General features: G+C 41.0%; 1 protein-coding gene across 1 annotated transcript in view; it reads left to right on the top strand.

Moving 5' to 3' along the window:
• Positions 1-16,083, top strand: part of LOC126253271 (uncharacterized) — a 79,102-nt gene that overhangs the window by 10,396 nt on the left and 52,623 nt on the right. Inside the window, exon 2 of the mRNA XM_049954485.1 lies at positions 12,985-13,077. Coding sequence (XP_049810442.1) covers positions 12,994-13,077 — 84 coding nt within the window. The 5' untranslated portion in view covers positions 12,985-12,993. The remainder of the gene's footprint in view (positions 1-12,984; positions 13,078-16,083) is intronic.

The raw sequence follows: 16,083 nt of genomic DNA, 5'->3' as shown, positions 1-16,083 counted from the left end.
ACATTCAATAAATCAGCTAAATTCCCGGAAACTACCGGCTTTACTTCTGTAGCGGCTTCCTCTTTAAATGCCCCCGCGTATTCGTCATCAAGGGGTTCAGATTTGATTTTCACTTCCGATTCCGAAACATTTTCTAAAGTTTGGAATTCCATTTCTGCTCTTTGTTGCGTTTCGGCGGTCGCGTCTTTCACGCTAGCCGCCTGCCCCTGAACAATGGGTACCGCGGTGCGCGTTACACATTCAACAGTGTTTCCGAGTATTTCTTACTTTCAAGTGCCTCATTTATCTTTCATATCTTTTCCCCTCTACGCAGATTGAAATTTCTCTATATTTACTTTATTTGTCATTTCACGATATGTTTTGTTATCAACAAGAAACTGAACTTAAGCTCACGAAAGTTTGACAGCATTATGTTAAAAATTTCTGTGATGATCTCGCGCGGTTTGTTAGAAATGTGACGAATCGTGCAGTTCTTCCTTGAATTTGCATCTTTCTTTCGTTAATTCGAACTGGTAAGTCTCGAAACGACGAACAAATTTCAGCGCCAGGTAATGATTTTTAATCACTTATTCAAAGTAGTAAATTAACCAATGGTGTTTGCTGTTGGCCTAACAAGTGCTTTAAAGGACTACTAATGCTATGTAATTCCTCTAGGCAACGTAATTTGTGTATCTTTATAGACTTTACTCCGTATATTTTTGCTTTCTGCAACCGTAAGTAGAAATTCGTCTTGGTTTTTTTCCCGATTCTTTGTGTGTATTTCCAAACGTTTACATCACAAAAGTAATAGCGCCAAAAACAGTCAACTTTTTATGGCTTTGAAGTGAGCGAAAATTCATCATATATCTCATTAAGCGAGCGAACATTGATCATGTATCTCATTCATCATTCATCTTGTATCCAATTCGTAATTCATTATGCATCCCTTATGAACAATCTTCCAAGCTTATAAAAACTTTGACTTGACATTATAGAGTATATTACTGTTCTTTGTAAACACGGTATTCTCATATTCATAAGAAACTGGAGTACCCTAGATGCAGTAAAAGGAAACATCCACACTATCTTTTAAAATACGTGATTTTGGCAATGATGGAATTTATTTTACAGGCAACGTTTCTTTATTTCATGTTAACAAACTTACATTTGCTTGAAAATGGCCTGGTGATTGATGAGTGAATCATATTCGTTGTCAAATTGAAGAATAACTGTAATTTCTCATAATTATTCTTGTCATATTAATTTTCTAGAAACAAGTTACCTGTGGATTTTCGTTTACCGAAATCTTAAAAACTTACTACTGAAACTAAACTGTTAATTAATCATTGAACTGTGTGATAGTCTGTCGTTAACGTCACTATCGCACAAGACTCATGTCCGAAAGAACAGATACCATCTTAGTATAAATATAGTTAAGGCTCACCGGCCACTTGACCATCTTCTTCTTCTGTGCAAATGCACAAACAGTGCCCGAACTCTTACGGGAATCGGCAACGCGCCGCGAGTAATGAGTATAATGGGCGGGGGCATTACGAATGTAGTGTACCGAGCGAGGTGGCGCGGTGGTTAGCACACTGGACTCGCATTCGGGAGGACGACGGTTCAATCCCGTCTCTGGCCATCCTGATTTAGGTTTTCCGTGATTTCCCTAAATCGTTTCAGGCAAATGCCGGGATGGTTCCTTTGAAAGGGCACGGTCGATTTCCTTGCCAATCTTTCCCTAACCCGAGCTTGCGCTCCGTCTCTAATGACATCGTTCTCGACGGGACGTTAAACACTAACAACCACCACCACGAATGTAGTGCGGGACAATAGGTTGAGAATGTTTTCTTCGAGGCACTTCATAATGTTAGAATACAGTATATGTTCCAAAACCCTACTGAAAATCGCATTCGGGAGGACGACGGTTCAATCCCGCGTCCGGCCATCCTGATTTAGGTTTTCCGTGATTTCCCTAAATCGCTCCAGGCAAATGCCGGGATGGTTCCTTTCAAAGGGCACGGCCGATTTCCTTCCCCGTCCTTCCCTAAGCCGATGAGACCGCTAACCTCGCTGTTTGGTCTCCTTCCCCAAAACCAACCAACCAACCTACTGCAAATAGACGTTAGTGATATAGGCCTGTAATTCAGCGGATTACTCCTACTTCAGTTTTTGGGTATTGGTCGGACTTGGGCAATTTTCCAGTCTCTAGGTATGGATCTTTCTGTGAGCGAATGGTTGTATATAATTGGAAAATATGGAGCTATTTTATCAGCTTACTCTGAGAGGAACGTGACTGGTATACAATTTGGATCGGAGGCCTTGCTTTTATTAAGTCATTTAAGCTGCTTTGCGACGCCGAGGATATCTATTTCCATGTTTCTCATCTTCGCAGTTGTTCTTGTTTGGAAATCGGGAATATTTACTTCGTCTTCTTTGGTGAAGGAGTTTCTGAAAACCGTGTGCTATAACTCTGCTTTAGTGGCACTGTCGTCAGTGACTTCACCGTTATTATCGCTCAGTGAAAGTATTGATTGCGTCATGCCACTGGTGTGCTTTATGTATGACCAGAATATCTTTGGTTTTTCTGCCAGATTTCGAGACAGAGTTTTGTTGTGGAAATTACTAAAAGCATCTCGCATTGAAGTACTCGCTATATATCGAACTTCTGTAAAACTTTGCCAATCTTGGGGATTTTGCGTTCCTTTAAATTTGGCATGCTTTTTTCGTTGCTTCTGCAACAACGATCTGACCCGATAAGATGGATAAGATTGGAGGTAAAATTATTTATTCCTTAAAACATTGTTGTAAGGCATCTACATAACTGCTGTTGCCTGTTAACTAAGTACAATTGCTTGTGAAACGCTATGCAATTCACAACAGACTCGTGTGCCCACGTGGTTCACGGAGACACAATTTCTGCATACTGTGGCCAAAGCTCCCCTCTCACTATGAGACAACGCGCCACGCAGTTACATCAACCTACCCTTCTTCGAAGAGGCTTCGGCTGCAGACCGTCGGCGAGCGGGAAGAAGACGGACCGTCACATACACTCCAACGTCTCCTACGTGACCCCGTGGCCAGGAAAACCCAGAGATGAGGCTCCCGCCACAAACCTAACACCGGTAACTTTCACACAAGGGGAGCAAACCTCTTTGCCTACCTGAAAAATACAAGAGTTGGCCATTCTGTACGACTACCGCTGATTCTCTGCAGCAGACTAAACCACCGTATAGCAAAATGAAACACACCGACATTCATTCACTCACGCGTGCCAGAGAGTTCTGTATCACTGGAAAGCAAATAAAATGATAATGCAAGGGGGCTACAGGACCCTTTCAAAGTCGCTGCCCAATGACGGAGGTAGGTACTCACCGAGAAGATTCCAACAGTTTTCAGATGACAAGGAATTCCAGGCCACTTTCCCGTCCGTCAAATGGTTGGGTGACTAGTGGCACAGATTCAGACAGGCGTCTCAGCTCCAACAGTCCTCAGGCCAGGCTGTTGCTTCTGCCCCTGTGATAGGCCTGCCAGGAAGGTAAACATGTCCACCGTAACATCAAACCCCAAACAGCACACTTTTCCTCCAGTAAACCAACTCTAGTCATGTATGCCATGCCATGCCGACACATCGCTGGCCCCTCGCGGAAATGTGTTCACTATCTACCCAGCAACCAACCAAATACATCATACTGCAGAGTGGCTGCTGTTGATATCGCATCTGTGCAACTCAAATATGGTTCGTGATGCATAGACTTTTTTTACGAATGTTGTTGATATTTTCAAATTGTGCCTAACTTTCACCCCTAATTCATAAGAGTAATTGTATTCCGATGATGTAGTTAGTGCACTACTAAAGAATTTTGTGGGAATTGACTGAAATAAACTTTAGAGTTACGTACTTACATTTACGTGGCGATATCATAACAGCATATCTACGAGACTATGAGCTTAATCCATCGCACAACCTGGTTATGCTTTGCGTTTCACTCCTTGCTTGTCATTAGCTTGAAAAAGAAAATGTGAAGAGTCATAGTTATTAGTTTCAAACCGAAAGTGAAGAATGGCATCATATTATTTAAGACATTTACCTGGTGTCACAGATAAACATTACGTCTTAAAATGAAAGACATGCCAAACTACCTTAAAGCAAAAATCTCTCCCATTAATTCCATGAATTCCGAAAGAATCTTGTGGAGGCCTGTTGGTTCCTTAAGCTCAGATTACTCAGTGCTTTATCACAATGAGTTCCTCCTATTTCGTACAAATGAACTCCCTTTTAGATATTCACAGCATATGTCTTCTCTTTTTTCCAGAACTTCACATAGGCTTTTCGAGCTTCTTTGTCTTAAGCCAACGAATGCAGCTTTCTTTCGCTCAGAAGAGATGTTGATATTCTTGTACAAGGTTTTCGGAACACACACAGGCATCTCCTATTCAATTCATTTACGTTTGTCACATGTAGAAAACAAATATTCTTTCTATTCCACTTCAGTATGATATTATTAATAATCGGCCAATATCTCCGCCGTCGATATGACTTTCGTTATTGTTTCCTTTTCGAATGTATGAGTTAGAAATTTGTCTATTGCTGCTTATCTTGCTGTAACATTATTGGGATTCATTATGACGCTTCCATGATGAGTAAAGAATAATGCCTGTGCTTTCTCAGTGCAAGTAGGAAAATGAATAATCTTTATATAGCGAGACCCGCAGTGGTTCTAAAACTGAACGTAGGGGTTTAGTAAAAATCTAAGTTATTTTAGTGCTATCACAGAGTACTCTGACTTCTAGTAAAATTCATGAGCTCAAGCATATCATTATCGGGAGCCAAAATGAGACTCCCGACGATCTTGGGGACCAGAAAGAGGTATTCTTTTCCCACTGCGAAATGGAAATAGCCCTTAACGACGAAAGAGGAGCACGGTTGGCGATGGGAACCACTGCATGGACGAGACGGTTCTGCGACCATGTGGACTTCAGATTCCTCGACTTACGCCATAGGGTGGTGGGGTTTCGGGTTCCGCTGGATAGGTCAGGAGTCCACTACACGCAACAAGCGGCTACACGGGTAGCAGGGGTTGTGTGGCGTGGGCTGGGCGGTTTTTTAGGTTAGATGGCCTTGGGCAAGTACAGAAAGGGCAACAGCCTCAACGAGTGCTGGGCAAAGTCAGGACATGCGGGGACCAAGCAGCAATCGGTATTGTAATTGTCAACTGTTGAAGCTGCGTTGGTAAAGTACCGGAACTTCAATCGCTGATAGAAAGCACCGAAGCTGAAATCGTTATAGGTACAGAAAGCTGGCTGAAGCCAGAGATAAATTCTGCCGAAATTTTTACAAAGGTACAGACGGTGTTTAGAAAGGATAGATTGCACGCAACCGGTGGTGGAGTGTTCGTCGCTGTTAGTAGTCGTTTATCCTGTAGTGAAGTAGAAGTGGATAGTACCTGTGGATTATTATGGGTGGAGGTTACACTCAACAACCGAGCTAGGTTCATAATTGGCTCCTTTTACCGACCTCCCGACTCAGCAGCATTAGTGACAGAACAACTGAGAGAAAATTTGGAATACATTTCACATAAATTTTCTCAGCATGTTATATTCTTAGGTGGAGATTTCAATTTACCAGATATAGACTGGGACACTCAGATGTTTAGGACGGGTGGTACGGACAGACCATCGAGTGACATTATACTGGGTGCACTATCCGAAAATTACCTCGAGCAATTAAACAGAGAACCGACTCGTGGAGATAACATTTTGGACCTACTGATAACAAAAAGTCCCGAACTTTTCGACTCTGTATGTGCAGAACAGGGAATCAGTGATCATAAGGCCGTTGCAGCATCCCTGAATATGGACGTTAATAGGAATACAAAAAAAAAAGGGAGGAAGGTTTATCTGTTTAGCAAGAGTAATAGAAGGCAGAGTTCAGACTACCTAACAGATCAAAACGAAAATTTCTGTTCCGACACTGACAATGTTGAGTGTTTATGGAAAAAGTTCAAGGCAATTGTAAAATGCGTTTTAGACAGGTACGTGCCGAGTAAAACTGTGAGGGACGGGAAAAACCCACCGTGGTACAACAACAAAGTTAGGAAACTACTGCGAAAGCAAAGAGAGCTTCACTCCAAGTTTAAACGCAGCCAAAACCTCTCAGAAAAACAGAAGCTAAACGATGTCAAAGTTAGCGTAAGGAGGGCTATGCGTGAAGCTTTCAGTGAATTGGAAAGTAAAATTCTATGTACCGACTTGACAGAAAATCCTAGGAAGTTCTGGTCTTACGTTAAATCAGTAAGTGGCTCGAAACAGCATATCCAGACACTCCGGGATGATGATGGCATTGAAACAGAGGAGGACACGCGTAAAGCTGAAATACTAAACACCTTTTTCCGAAGCTGTTTCACAGAGGAAGACCGCACTGCAGTTCCTTCTCTAAATCCTCGCACAAACGAAAAAATGGCTGACATCGAAATAAGTGTCCAAGGAATAGAAAAGCAACTGGAATCACTCAACAGAGGAACGTCCACTGTACCTGACGGGATACCAATTCGATTCTACACAGAGTACGCGAAAGAACTTGCCCCCCCTTCTAACAGCCGTGTACCGCAAGTCTCTAGAGGAACGGAGGGTTCCAAATGATTGGAAAAGAGCACAAGTAGTCCCAGTCTTCAAGAAGGGTCGTCGAGCAGATGCGCAAAACTATAGACCTATATCTCTGACGTCGATCTGTTGTAGAATTTTAGAACATGGTTTTTGCTCGAGTATCATGTCGTTTTTGGAAACCCAGAATCTACTATGTACGAATCAACATGGAATCCGGAAACAGCGATCGTGTGAGACCCAACTCGCTTTATTTGTTCATGAGACCCAGAAAATATTAGATACAGGCTCCCAGGTAGATGCTATTTTTCTTGACTTCCGGAAGGCGTTCGATACAGTTCCGCACTGTCGCCTGATAAACAAAGTAAGAGCCTACGGAATATCAGACCAGCTGTGTGGCTGGATTAAAGAGTTTTTAGCAAACAGAACACAGCATGTTGTTATCAATGGAGAGACGTCTACAGACGTTAAAGTAACCTCTGGCGTGCCACAGGGGAGTGTTATGGGACCATTGCTTTTCACAATATATATAAATGACCTAGTAGATAGTGTCGGAAGTTCCATGCGGCTTTTCGCGAATGATGCTGTAGTATACAGAGAAGTTGCAGCATTAGAAAATTGTAGCGAAATGCAGGAAGATCTGCAGCGGATAGGCACTTGGTGCAGGGAGTGGCAACTGTCCCTTAACATAGACAAATGTAATGTATTGCGAATACATAGAAAGAAGGATCCTTTATTGTATTATTATATGATAGCGGAACAAACACTGGTAGCAGTTACTTCTGTAAAATATCTGGGAGTATGCGTGCGGAACGATTTGAAGTGGAATGATCATACAAAATTAATTGTTGTAAGGCGGGTAACAGGTTGAGATTCATTTGGAGAGTGCTTAGAAACTGTAGTCCATCAACAAAGGAGGTGGCTTAGAAAACACTCGTTCGACCTATACTTGAATATTGCTCATCAGTGTGGGATCCGTACCGGATCGGGTTGACGGAGGAGATAGAGAAGATCCAAAGAAGAGCGGCGCGTTTCGTCACAGGGTTATTTGGTAACCGTGATAGCGTTACGGAGATGTTTAATAAACTCAAGTGGCAGACTCTGCAAGAGAAGCGCTCTGCATCGCGGTGTAGCTTGCTCGCCATGTTTCGAGAGGGTGCGTTTCTGGATGAGGTATCGAATATATTGCTTGCCCCTACTTATACCTCCCGAGGAGATCACGAATGTAAAATTAGAGAGATTAGAGCGCGCACGGAGGCTTTCAGACAGTCGTTCTTCCCGCGAACCATACGCAACTGGAACAGGAAAGGGAGGTAATGACAGTGGCATGTAAAGTGCCCTCCGCCACACACCGTTGGGTGGCTTGCCGAGTATAAATGTAGATGTAGATGTAGATGTAGGAATGCCCTTTTTGCCAATGCTAGTCTGCTTTTGATGTCCTCCTTGCTCCGTCTGTCATTGCGTATTTTGCTTCCAAGGTAGCAGAATTGCTTCATCTCACCTGCTTCGTGACCATCAATTCTGATGTTAAGTTTCTAGCAGTTCTCATTTTTGTTACCTCTCATTACTTTCGTCTATCTACGATGTACCCTGATTTCATGTTCTGAAACATTAGATTGTCCATTCCATTCAGCACATCATGCAATTCTTCTTCCCTTTCACTGTGGATAGCAACGTCATCATCAAATCTTATCATTGATATCCTTTCACCTTGAATTTAAATTTCACTCTTGAGCCATTCTTTAATTTCCATCGTTGCTTCTTCTATGTAAAGACTGAACAGTAGGGGAGAAAGACTACATCCCTTGTTAATCCTCTTTAGTCCGAGCACTTTGTTCTTGGTCCTACATGCTTATTATTCCCTCTTGGTTCTTGTAAATGTTTTTATTACCCGTCTCTCCCTCTGGCTGCCCGCTGTTTTCCTCAGAATTTCGAATATCTTGCAGCATTTCTTCATATAGATCTACATATACATGGATACTCTGCAAATCATACTTAAGTGCCTGACAGAGGGCTGATCGAACCAGCTTCACAATAGTTCCCAATTATTCCACTCTCGAAAAGTGCGAGGAAATAACACATTCGAAAGCTTTTTCCAGGCTGATAAATCCTATGACCGTGTCTTGTCTTATCTTCGTTCTTGCTTCAGTTGTCAACTGAAACGTCAGCTCTGCTCTCTGGTGCCTTTATTTTTCCTATAGTCAAACTGATTGTCACCTAACATACGCTCAGTTTTCTCCATTCCACTGTATATTACTCTTGTCAGCAACTTGCATGTATGAGCTATTAAGCTGATTGTGCGATAATTCTCGTAGTTGTCAGCTCTTGGTGTGTTAGAAATCGTTTAGATGATATTTCTCCGAAAGTCACATAGTACATCGCCAGACTACTCACCAACGTGACTAGTCTTGGTCGCAATTTTGGGTGTCAACTTTTATCGTTTTGGACAATACTGCGTGAGTAATATTAAGAAGCTTCGTACCTAATCTGGCGTTTCATTTCAGGGTGCTATGTGGCAGCAGTATTATTATGATAGACGAGAGTCGCTGAAGAAATAGGTTTTAGAGTGTAGATTATCCATAAGGTTTAGCTGTTATGGTACAGACTTCGTGAATTCTGGTGCACGGCTATTGTCTTCGCGTTTGTGTTGTTGCTGCCTGTGGACCAATTTAATAAGAGGAAGCAGGGACTACACAATATAAATTCTCCTTACAAGAGGAGCGTGTTATTTGTCTGACGGTGTACTAACATCTTCCTGAGTTTATTTGGTTAAAGAAAGAATAAGTACATCACACCAGTTGGAGCAAAGCGTCAGAACTGCTGCAGACCAGGTTAGGGCAGGTAAGTTTTAGCAGGCTGAGGACGCGCAGATATAATGCGAGTGACCATAACCTGCAGGTACGCCTCTATTATCACTCCGCTGTGTGGCAGTGTTATTAAGCCGCTCTAGGCTGCTGACAGTTCATTCTAAACTAGCCTGCAGAAGTGATTTTGGGCATCGTACTCGTATTCGTTCAACGTTGCAAGCAAAAAGTAGTAATATACAGGTTAATTATAATTAAAGATAATCTTTCAAAACGCTGTAGAAATAAAACCACAGGTCAGAATGACATCAAATTGCAACGGAATATTATCGGAGAAGGGGGAAAACGTATGGCACAAGAAAAAAAATAGTGTGAAATTAATCAGTAGATGGTGCTGTATGTGTCAGAATTCGTAAATGAAAATACCTGTCATGCGCAAGACCCACTGAAGTTGGTATAACCACACCGGGTACACGGCTTTTCCTCCTTTGGCGTCTGAAACGTTCGCCATGACTGTCTCAATGCAGGATCGCGGCCTTCTTGCAAAAATGTGTTACAAGAATGATGACAGTGCACAGCTCACTCTGCAGAAGTTCCGGACACTGAAGGGTTTGAAAAAAGGTGTTGGTCAGATTACTGACGTGGGTCTGGAGAAAATGATTCGGTAATTAGAAAAGACTGGTTGTCTTGGTGTGCAATCTGGTAGGGGAAGGAAACGAATTGATTCGACGTCAGTGGAAGCAGTGGCCACAGCAGTGCAGGAGGAGACGGATGAAGGTGTGCAAACGTGTAGTGCACGGATAATTGCTTGAACATTGGATATATCCGTTCGCACTGTGCGTAAAACATCCTTATTTGCTATCCATTCAACATTACCCATGTGCACAAGTTGCTTCCTGTTGACCTGCCAGCAAGAGAGACCTTTCCTTTAGAATTTCTTACTCGCATGGAAGTGGACAATGATTGGCAATGGAAGATTTTGTGGGCAGACGAAACACACTTCCATCTGACTTGATATGTTAAAACACAGAATTATTGAATATGGGCAACGGAAAATCCACACACAAATCAACCATTACCACTTCATCCTGAAAAGGTCACTGTGCGGTGCGGTTTTACGTCATTATTTATCATAGGGCCATATTTTTTCGAAGAGACAGGTTCTTCTGGTCCTGTTGCCCGTACCATCACTGGTAAGCGCTATGAGTGTCTTTTGTGCAACGACGTCATACTTGCTCTCCAACAGCATGGATGTGTGGATAGAATCATTTTTATGCAAGATGTCGCAGCTCCACATATTGCAAATCCAGTTAAGCAACTGCCGAAGCGTCATTTCGGAAATGCTAGGATTATCAGAGGCCATTTTTCTACAAAAAAAAAAAAATGGCTCTGAGCACTATGGGACTTAACATCTATGGTCATCAGTCCCCTAGAACTGAGAACTACTTAAACCTAACTAACCTAAGGACATCACACAACACTCAGTCATCACGAGGCAGAGAAAATCCCCATTTTTCTACAGCCTGGTCTCGATCACCTGATTTTAATCCGTGTGATTCTGGCTGTGGGTCTATCTGAAAAATGTTGTGTTCAGTGTTCCGATTGCAAACTTAACTGCATTGAAGGCACGAATTGCGCAACACATTCTCAATGTGACCCTAGAAACACTTCGATCAGTACCGGAACATACTGATTCAGGATTTCAACTTGTTCCAGAAAACGGTGGACAGCATATTGAACATGTTTTGCGCCAATCATACGGCATTAATAATCCAATTTGATTTTGATTGATGCTTTTCACGCGGTTTTTGGTCTCAGTACAATTAAAACTGATGTGATTGATGCTTTTTATGCAGTTTTTGGCCTCAGAACAATTAAAAACCCTGTGAGTGATGCTTTTTATGCGTTCTTTAATGAAAACAATTCACTCAAAACTAATATAATATATTATTGGAGATATGTTGATGACACCTTGTCGCTATTTGATGGAAGAAAAGATGAGATCGAAGAGCTACTACCAGTATTCCATTCTTTCCACAAAAACATAAAATTCAAAATAGAACGTGAGGACAAGAAAAGCATAAATTCCCTGGATCTTAAAATCACTAACCACCAACAAACAAATAAATTCATCACACACGAAAACGCACATACACAGGCTTAACACTGGACAACTCATCATACCATCCGACCACACAGAAAAATGCTTCATTTGGGTCCATGCTACACTGAGTACACTCCCTTGATTTAGAAGAAAACACCCTCGAGAATGAGGTAGATACAATAAAGAGCATGGCCATAAGCAATGGCTACACAGCCAAAACCATTGACAATTTAAACAGACAAGTATACAACAGTAAGACAAGGAATTGCCACACTGTGTAACAAGAGAAAGTATTCGCCAGTATCCCATACCTGGAACCCATATCACAAAAAATCGCTAAGCTTTTCAGAAAAACAAATGTAACAGTTACATTCTCAACAAATAATAAGTTAGGAAACTTACCCGTCCATAACATAAAATCAAATACGCGAACTTACAACAACAGCGGAGTGTACAAAGTATCATGCCCCAATTGTTCTGCTGACTATGTAGGGGAAACAGGCAGAAACTTCAAAACCCGTTTTGAAGAACACACAAATACTTTCAGGCTCAACCACTTAGAAAATTCAGTAATTGTACATCATATGTTCGAAACTAAACATGTCATCAACAGTCTAGCTAACAATTTGGTAGTGCTACATAACGGAACCAATGGTAAGACCCTGAATATGTTAGAACAACTCAAGGTATACCTCTACAAAAAAAAAAAAAATTCAGAACCTACCTCAAATGAACAAACAGATTTCGCTAGCCGTAGCTATTTCAGTAATTTTAGAGAACTACCCTAAAGCTATCTCCTGCGTATGTCAATTTTTTAATAGTTATATCTTTAGCACTAAGAATAAATTCGTGTTTGACAACACCATGTCCAAAAACATCAGTGAAATGTTTACAAACATGTGTGTGCAAATGTGCTTCTTGTATGAAGTGACATGTACGAAGACGATGGACAAAGGTATGTTTTCTGGTGCTAAAACGTTAGAAATGCTTTTCTTGAATTATGTTGTAAGTTCACACAATTCATCTTTCCACTATTTCGCACATATTTTCCGCTTTTGATTTACGAAAGTCATAACCTAACATTAAACATTTTCCTGACCGGGATACTTATTTCACCTCATTCAAAAGAAGAAATAAAGCATGTCTTCAGACAAATTACACCTGATAATTGACCAACTGCGTCCGAAACGCATTGTCAACTTAATAAAACACGATACATTGTGGCTAAAGGCGCTTTTTAATTCATACCTCAAGTGTATAGAGATATGGGTGTAATTCCTGAAAGGGATAGTGAACTGAAAAAGAAATATAAGCAGAAACACTGTTAAGGTCAATGTCTGATGTGTACCATATTTACAAATATTTTAATACAGTACTAGTATTTAGGGTTATGAATTACGCCGATCAGTCGTCTTGGAGAAATTCATCATCGTTTCTGTACGCAGTGACTCCTGATCCTATTATATGTTGTCTTATACCCTGTATGTCTCAGTTTCAGAAGCCATGCGTTTCCTGTTTCTGGTCGGCAGTGTGGTGCTTGTATCAGTTTGCTTGCAACACGAAACATGTCCCACCGACGTACACCAGGTATGACAATGTAGAATAGCATATTATCATGAATAGAAAAGTTCTGAAAACTAATTCCTTGTCTCAAGCTAGAGCCAACGTAGCATTTAATTCTCACTTTTCGATGTCATTAGTGAGGTATCGACGACATATTGGTGGACCGCACCTGGGACATCAGCGCGCCATCGGTCGACGCTGCTCTTCCATCTACTCCAGGCACTATGGAGAAGAGATTTGAAAAATTACTACCTGAAACAAAAAATATGAGCGTGCAGGAAATTAAATTTTAAATTTAATTTATTCTTCACGAAATCCTATCGAAGATGGTGAACATGGCCAAAAGAATCACAAAATTGCAAAAAAGGGTTTTCTTAAATAAGTGGAAAACTATAGCTGTAATCAAAAAATGTTGTAGGAGGAAGTTGTAGAACTTAAAAAGATCTACTCACTGGTTTTTTGTAAGTTTCGATTGCTTTCCTCCATGTCAAGATATATTGAAAAAATTGTTAAATTAGGGTTATTATAACTCCTTAACGTTCACGTTCCCGTACTTGCTATTTACTGTAAATATAGCCCGCACTAAGTACAGAAACTTGTACAGAAACGAGAATGCAGTTACTCGTACAAGATAAAGGTTATGAAAGTGACGTAGTGTGTTTTATCTCCGCTACCTTCAAAATTTCAAGGAGTATTGCGTTAAAAGTTACTAGGTTCTTAAGATTTTTATCATGGCCTGTACTGAAAATATGATTAATGTTAGTGAAATTAAAAGAACAAGGCCTGTCATTCTTTAAAAGCTTCTATACTATCAAAACAACACTCGTCCCACTCCTCTGACAGTCAGCGCTTTGTGCATCCATGTTGCAGTCGAAGTTCTCTGTAGAGGGGCCCGCGGCGTACGACAGCTACCAGACTTCTCCGATTCGTAGGAAGCGCAAGATCTTTATTGCTAGTCGAGGAAACAGCTTAGGATTCAAGCAAACCGTGTGGAATCTCATCTTTGCGGTAAGTCCATACCGAGCAGGCCTGCTATTTTGTAAAGCCCTGATATCTCTATTATTATCAAAGTCGTTATAGCGAAAGTTATAATCTTAAACACTCTGAGACAGATAAATAACTGAACCAAAGACAGTGGGCCCAGAGATAAAATTGGAATGAAGGAAGAGGACGAAATTATTATTTATGCTAGCATTCTACAACGTCTGTAGCATTGTGTCAAAAATCTGTGAATTTAAGATTGTGGTTTTACCACATCTCTTTCCAAATATATCTCAAGATTTACAGCAGAATGGATTCAAACAGTGCGTTACGGTTGAAAATTAATATTTTTAAATGTATTCACTTTTCTCATCAGTCACGATCGCAATTTTATTAAAACTTTCCCTCCTTGATTCGACAATCATTGTCATCATTAGATGACCCCTTCTCCTTCAGAGTGACAACAAGGTCAGTCAACAGACATAAGTAACCAGAACTAGCGGTTGCAAATATATTGGCAACACAGAATTTCCAACTCTCTGTACAGTATGCCAAATATAACTTAGGTGCTTAAGTTCAGTTAACTGCGTATTCCGTGTATCATATAAGCGATTATTTTAATTGTGATGTAGTGTGTGTGTAGTGTGTAGAGTGTGTCGCTCTTGACTAACAAGCGAAAGAAGAGGGGTTCAAGTCTCAGTCCGGACGTCCATATTTAGCATTTCTCTGATTTCCGTCGAAAAGTTTGTGTCTTACATCCTTCCCCATCCTTGTCAGTTCCGAGCTGGCGTTACTATCCTAATTACTATCTTGTCGATGAGAAGTTAAACAGTGACTTTCCTTTGAACAAAAGTTGTAAATACTTCTGAAAAAAAAGTTTGTTAACATTTTGGCTAATTAAACTGTTTTGGTTGAATCCTTGCGTGTGTTATCGAATCCTCTGACGGAAGATAAGTTTTGAAGAAGAATCGACTTCTGAATGCGAAGAACTTTATGCTTCTTATGACGGTTAGTTCCATGTCAGATTCTTTTGTTGCTGTGATATGTTTTTGTGCCGAAGTTAGGTTCACTAGAGTGCAATCCAGCCACTATGCTAGTGAATATCTTCTTAATCGCAAAGGCAAAATAAACGACCATTATAAATATTATCAATGAACAAATGACTAGCGATGATGTCATTAATTTTGTCAAGTGCTTCCATTGATTTCTATAGGCTGTACCTGTGAGCACAGATAACTGCAAGTAGGTTCACAGATAACTGCTCCTGTCAAAATGAGAAGTCACGATTAAATTTAGCCTGTAACGCAAAAATGAATTAACATTACTCACTGTCGGGTGTGGTAGTATATTGATGAAACACGTTCCTGGAAATCGAAAGGTCGCTGAATCGAATATTTCAGTCTCCTTCTAAAGTAGCATTCATCCCTCAATTACGTGGAGAGTCACCTGGAACTACACGGGGTTCGGATTCCACGTTAAACTGTAGGTCCGGTTATTGCGATGATTTATGGACACCCAATGAAGCTAAAGTGGCGTAAAATTGACAGACTAGACCTTTGATCTACACGGAATTCTTATTATTAATATTAAGTTTATTCACTAATTTCTATGTCTTATAAGTTGACAGACGACGAGTTTCTCGGGCGTTGTCACTCCACTAAGAACAGTGTCATTCACCGTTCAGGATTTCTGTATATAATTATTCCCCGACCATCTACATCTACTTACATACTCCGCCAGCCACCGTACACAGGATGGAGGGTACCGTGTACCATTACTAGTCATATCCTTTCCCGTTCCATTCGCAGAAAGTACGAGGAAAAAACAAGTCTACATGCTTCCGTATGGGACCTAATTTATCATGTCTTATTTTGATGGTCCTTACGGAAAATGTCAGGGGCTGTAGAATGGTTCTGCAGTGAGCTTCAAATGACGGTTCCCTAAATTTCCTCAATAGTTTTTCTCGAGAAGATAATACCTGCATCTTGTTCGAACTTACCGGTAACAAATCAGCCAGTCTTTCTTTATGCGACCTGCAGCGGATCCCAA

The sequence above is a fragment of the Schistocerca nitens genome, chromosome 4 (assembly GCF_023898315.1).
Source record: "Schistocerca nitens isolate TAMUIC-IGC-003100 chromosome 4, iqSchNite1.1, whole genome shotgun sequence".
Taxonomy (NCBI): Eukaryota; Metazoa; Arthropoda; class Insecta; order Orthoptera; family Acrididae; genus Schistocerca; species Schistocerca nitens.
Note: the sequence above shows the minus strand (reverse complement) of the source record. Positions and strands in the feature narration are given on the sequence as shown.